Source organism: Arachis stenosperma, chromosome 4, assembly GCF_014773155.1.
Source record: "Arachis stenosperma cultivar V10309 chromosome 4, arast.V10309.gnm1.PFL2, whole genome shotgun sequence".
NCBI classification, from domain to species: domain Eukaryota; kingdom Viridiplantae; phylum Streptophyta; class Magnoliopsida; order Fabales; family Fabaceae; genus Arachis; species Arachis stenosperma.
Window position 1 is genome coordinate 8,513,607 of NC_080380.1, and position 6,000 is coordinate 8,519,606.

Sequence of the window (6,000 nt, forward strand, 5' to 3'; positions counted from 1 at the left end):
AATTTTCTTTATGATATATGACCAATATTTGTTTCTTGCGCCCATTTTCTTGGGAATTTTTTTGGCAACCGTCACAATTCACAACCACCATTAATCTTTTTTTTTTCTTTTTCATGTACTACATTTTTAATGATGACTATGCTTAATTTATGTTGAAACCATGACCATTCCCTATATAAAATGCATATGTTCTTGATATATAATAATCAAACATTTAATATGAAAATAATACATTACATAGTTGTCATTTTATTAAGGAGAAGACCATTTCTTTAAAAAAGACATGCATACCAATATCAACAACACCTTCTGGGGTCTCTTTAATAATTAAGAGACTAAGTTGCTAAAGCCTATAAAAAAAATATAAAATTAAGTGCCAATGAATGAAGGCTTTCCCTTTTCTGTTACCTGCTGAAAAAAGGAGATGGCATTTGAGTTATGCGTATCCAATGTCAAATGCAGTTAATGGGTCCAAAATGGGGGGCACCTACCCCACTTGGACGACCATGCCCTTGAATGTTTGGGTTAAATGTGCTCTGTTAATTAAAAGAAGTAAAATAATACCAAAAAAAAAATTAAAAGAAGTAAAAGAAAAAAAATTATTGAAAAAATATTTTTTTTTATATTTTTAATAAACTTTTAAAGAACTAAATACATAAAAAATATTTTTAAGTTATTAATTTTAGTCTTTTTAATATGTATTTTAAAAATATATTTTAACTCATTTTTATTTATAATTTATAACATAATACTAAAACTTTCATGATAAAATAAATTAGATTTTAATTTTTATTTACTAAAACATATTTCACGTAAGACAAATAAAAATATAATCAAGTTGGGTTAATTTAGTGGTTAGCTCACTAGTTTACTTAAATAAGTAGAGATTCGAATTCTATTTTGTGTATGCAGCAACCCATTAGCCAGCAATAAACCTTTAAATGGAGATTAATACCATGGCAAATTAATTATTAACCTGTCGAATTAGGAGAGTGAAAAAAAAAAACACGGTGATTGATGTTTGAATAATTGTCTGGAAGATATTTCTGTGTTTTTTTAAATCCACATGGATGGTATAGAATGGAATACTTTAAATATATATTATATTATTATTACACCCAAATACGTTTTATATGGCATATTACGTAAGAGAAGTCCTATATATCTAATCTAAATGTGAATTATAATATATATACAAACAGCACAATTCTTACTATTCTTATAACACTTTTCATTTCATGAATGGAATTGCGTTGCATGTGACACTTTTATGGAGTCAGCGTTGATTGAAAACGAGTGGCCGCAAGCTTCAATCTTGCTTGACGCGTTCTTCAGACTTCAATGTTTATTTATAATTTTATTTAGGACGCATTTGATTTACTAAATATGATAAAATTTTATTTTCTGTTTTTACTTTGTATTTTTCTTAGAGCTACCGATCCTTTAGAATTCACTTGATTTCTAGAACTGATCTTATCTAGATTGAACCAAGTTATTCCACTCTGAGTGAACAACAAAGAAGATAGTAGAAAATTAGAAATGAATAATGATGATGTGATAAATTAATAACTACCAAATAAAATTAAGGGATTGTTTATTTCTAAACAAACGAGAATATCAAAAGGCTTACAAGATAAAATACAACACTTAGCAACCAAATGGGGTAGAAATAAAAATTTAAAAAAAAAAGAAAAAAAAAGAAGGAAAAAATACAAGTTTGATATTTGAAAAGCTCTACGTCATGAGAGACAAGAAATCAAAGACTAGAATGTAGACACTATTGATTCTATTGCATTTTAAAACAATGTTGGGCCTTGCATGTTAGGGGGGTCCCTACTTCTGCCTCTTGTAAATTTTAGCCAAAAAAGACTTGAGCACAGCTTGCACTGCTTTGCTAGGATGAGCTTCAATGGAATTTACAATCTTCTGATAGCTCTGGCTCTCATACTCCTCAAATACACCCTATTGTTGATTGTTCATGTCCAATTATATGTAAATAAATAATGAGTTTGATTTCGATGCATGGTCAATGATAAAAAGTTTTACACTGTTATCCAATCAGTTTCTACCACGTCGAATAAAGCAGTTAATTTCCACACTCATTGACTTCAAAGAAATTACTTTTATCTACGAGGTAGCACCTAATTGGATGTTACTCTTACATTGAAATTGAACCCCATTTTTTGTTGACTATGAATTGATAATGAAAGCTAGCTGTAAATGAGGTTCAAACCTGAAGATTTAGCTCGTTATACAGGGCCTTCACTTTAGCCACATTTGCTGGATCAGGCTTCCCATAATGTTCCTATAAACCATGAAAACAAATGAGTAATTTTCCCAGTTTAATCACGGGAAAGAGAAAGGAAGGCAGAGAGAGAAAACAAAAAGGTTGCAGACTAACATATAAAATTCTCTTTTGTTGTTCATTGCTAAGTTCCAACGCTTTCACAACCAACCAAGAGCACTTGAAGTCTTCAATATCAGTACCAATCTGGTTCCATAGATAACTAGAATGAGGTTCAGAAGATTATATTTCCAGCATCAATTATTTAGTATGCTTACCTTCCCAATTGTTTCGGGATCACCAAAGCAATCCAAATAATCATCCTGAAAAAAGAAGGGAAAGAAAGAAGATAGGTACAATGCAGCTTTTAAAAGAAACTTCAAGACTCAACAGTGCAGAGTCATGCTAAAAAGTATTACCTGTACTTGAAAGTATGTTCCCATCTCAACAAGAATGTTCTTTACATCAACATGGTTATCCAAATTTTCACCCGCCATGAGCAATGCGCATGCAACCTGTGTAAGAAAGACAAATATGAAAAGCTATATAACAGACCTATATTTAAGTATAACAAATGCTTTAAGTGAAAGATTGCCATACATTGCATGAAAGGAAAAGAAAAGATAAAAGAAGTGATTTCAAAGTTCAAACTGAAGAGAAATTACGGATGTTATGTCTGCTTTTTCATGAACAATCAGAAAATATAAGTTCTAGCAGTGAAATATATGGCGTGAACAATCAATTGTCCTTGGTATCTTACAGAAAAAGGGCAAGTAAGAAATCTAAATTGTGGAGGAAAGATAAAAATATATCAAGATATAATACTTACCGGAAGGTAAAACGAATAATAGGCAGTCTTGTACTGAACAATACGACGATGACTGCAAAAGATGTTAATCTATTAGTTATTAGTATTGATTTTGAAACTGCCAAAACATGTAAGCATAAATAGAACATATGGAAGGGATATGCCCGGCAAAAGAATTTGGCTAAGGTCTTTCGAAGATCTCAAGCAGCACTCACACAAATATTTTCTGTGAAGCAAAATCACAATTCACAAGGTATCCATCATTTTATTCTATAAAAAGAGAATATGATGTTTGTAATACAGAAGAAAGAATTTCTACTGCTTCACAGTTATTATAGTCACATATAACCCTGTATCATATGTTTGTTGGAAAAGAGGTTCATGAATAATAATTTTTACCACACCATTTTCTTAGTTTCTGGGGACTCACAGCGTTAATGTGTATTTGGATAGGTCTTTTTCTCCTTCAAGTGTAGTGATCAGATCAATCATCTGTCCTGAAGCAGTTTGAAACTCTACCTAACATAAAGTCAAGATAAGCAAGTTTTAGCACATATCAAGAGGGTACTCACATCATCCAAACTTTGGTATCTGTACAACCTCATTAAACAGATCAAGAAGATCAACGTAATATGGCTTTCCCTTGAAGTGATTCTTAAGAATACGTGGAATATGATTTCGTAGTAGAACTCCATCATTTGCTGCAATCAGTCCAACCTTCACCACAAAGTAACAAGAGGTCATTTGCTTTATCACAACAGGATAAAAAAGATATCATGATAACACATGTTTACTTGGTTTCAAACCTTGGGTACTCTGAACCAGCATGGCTGACCACGCCGTGTGTGAGAGTTGTCCATAATGTCATCAAGAACTAGAAAATATGCCTGAAGCTGCCACATTCATTGGCAGAAAATAGTAAGTTTCCTCAAATACATCACAGAAAAATTCGGCTGTAATGGTTAAACTACAAAAGTAAAAGTTCCAGATTGCCATACCCATTCAATACACCAACCAAGGGCACTAGCAAGGAAAATTTCATCATCAGTTAGCGCCTCCCCTTCTTTTAACAATTTGTAGCTGTCAATAACGGACAATCCACGGTTCAGCTTCCCTGCAATGTAAAGTTATAATCCATCTTTAATTCAATGACACTTATCTCTTTCGAAATGTTTCCTGTACACCCCTTTCCTTTCCTAGAGGGGAACAGTTACAATAAACTGAAAATTTGCTCAGAACAAACTTAAATGAAATTCTCAAGTCCCACCTCCAGGCACATTGTAGTCTAGCATCTGCAATAAGTTAAGAGCACAAAACACTAAGTAACTGATCAGAACATGCATCCATACTTCAAAGAAACAATAACGAAAAGTAGAAAAGATCATCTATGCAAACATGCACACTTAGAACCGTGGCATACACGATGCAAATATGGTTGGACTAAGGGAGAACTACAATTAGAAACTCATGAAAAATCATAAAAGTGCCATCAGAGTAATAGAACCCATTCAAAGATTCCACAAGAAATAAATCCATTCTCTGACCATGTCACAATTTGTAAAAGACCGCACCGCATTGTTGGAATAAGTTTTTGCCATGCAGATTTGAATCATACAGGATTCCCTCCTCTAAGGCTTTAACAGAATGTTCAAGTGATGCTTAAATTTTGAAGACTATATATAAATCCTTGAACAATTAAATATCAATTTTAAGTATAATTCTTCAAATTAAACACGATCTTAGCAAATAAAATATAAATGTTCAGGCAACCAAAAAAAGAGAGCCCCATATCTCATTTAGGTAAATTCAACCAACAATCTCATTTAGCTATATTGCTAGTGGGGTCACTACAACTACGACAGCAATCATATTAATGGAACTCATCAATAATCTCAACCATAGTACGGTATAGTACAATCGTGTTAACATTGAGTTAATCTAATGCGCGCCGTACATTCTAATTATGCAATTAAACTCCACATTCATTTAACTCCCACAAAAAGAACGAATTTTTGCCCCCAATTTGAATCACGCAAAGATCCCGCGTCAACAAAACAAATGCAATAAAGAGATGAATGAAAGGCACAAGTTTATTGAGAAGAAGGGGAATGATTACCCGGTCGATCCATTGGCGAGCATCATCGGAGAACTCGAAAGCGGGGTCATTGAGGAGCTCGGATTTGAGAACGGAGTAGACATTGAGGAATGTTGACTTGAGATCCGCCATTGGAGAAAAAAGAATGGATAAAAATAAAAAAAGGTAGCACTTTTGAGTTTATAAATAAGAAGAAGTGAAATTTGCGATTGCAATTGATTTATAAATATAGGAAGAGAGAGAGAGAGAGAGGGAAGGGGGGAGGGAAGAGAAGAAGAAGAGGAACGAAAAGCGTGGTGGAAGTACAGAGAGCTTCGTGAGAGTGATGAAGGGACCTCAACACACGCTTTGTTACCGCATTTATCATCTTCTTAGTTCTTACCTTCTTTTTTTGAAATCCTCCGCACTTTCCATATAATTTACCATTTTTGCCATCTCTCTCTTATTTTTTTTTCCTTTTTCTCTCAATTTAGGGTACAACACAACCAAAACCACACTCCAATTAGGTAAATGAAAACATCCTACATTATCAGTCAATATTATTATTTTTTATTAATATTTAATTAATAAAAATTTACATATATATTTATATATTTTTTACACACAAAAAATATACAATTTACAAATATATTTATTAAGAGTTTATACATATAAAGTAATATAATTTATCTTTAAATTTTTTAAAATTTACACACATAATTTAATAAAATTTATTTATTAAAAATAATTTAATATTTATATTAATTAAATAATAACAAAAAATACTAAAAATTATTAATTTTTAAAAAAATTTAATTTTATTATCAGTAAAAT

The 6,000-nt window shown here is 31.9% G+C and overlaps 1 protein-coding gene across 2 annotated transcripts; it reads right to left on the minus strand.

Moving 5' to 3' along the window:
* Positions 1 to 1,533: 1,533 nt before the first annotated feature.
* LOC130976478 (farnesyl pyrophosphate synthase 1) lies at positions 1,534 to 5,528 on the minus strand. Of its 2 annotated transcripts, XM_057901350.1 has the most exons (12): positions 5,209 to 5,528; positions 4,360 to 4,384; positions 4,091 to 4,206; positions 3,899 to 3,985; positions 3,693 to 3,809; positions 3,523 to 3,611; positions 3,114 to 3,165; positions 2,704 to 2,799; positions 2,563 to 2,607; positions 2,402 to 2,491; positions 2,234 to 2,305; positions 1,534 to 1,962 (listed from the first exon to the last, which is right to left on the minus strand). In XM_057901350.1, the coding sequence occupies exons 1-12, from the start codon at positions 5,317 to 5,319 to the stop codon at positions 1,834 to 1,836; spliced, it is 1,029 nt and encodes a 342-aa protein (XP_057757333.1). In that variant the 5' UTR covers positions 5,320 to 5,528; the 3' UTR covers positions 1,534 to 1,833. The 2 variants fall into 2 exon arrangements, with proteins under 2 accessions (XP_057757333.1, XP_057757334.1); XM_057901351.1 differs by lacking the exon at positions 4,360 to 4,384 and having other exon boundaries at positions 5,209 to 5,469.
* Between the last annotated feature and the right edge of the window lie 472 nt (positions 5,529 to 6,000).

Bases quoted from the DNA above. Each gene is read 5' to 3' on its own strand.
- LOC130976478 (XM_057901350.1), bottom strand. From the start codon at position 5,319: ATGGCGGATCTCAAGTCAACATTCCTCAATGTCTACTCCGTTCTCAAA. The intron at 2,492-2,562 runs GTAAGCATACTA...CTATGGAACCAG, and splicing joins ATCCCGAAACAATTGGGAAG to ATTGGTACTGATATTGAAGA. The intron at 2,306-2,401 runs GTTAGTCTGCAA...CATGGTTTATAG, and splicing joins AACAAAAGAGAATTTTATAT to GAACATTATGGGAAGCCTGA.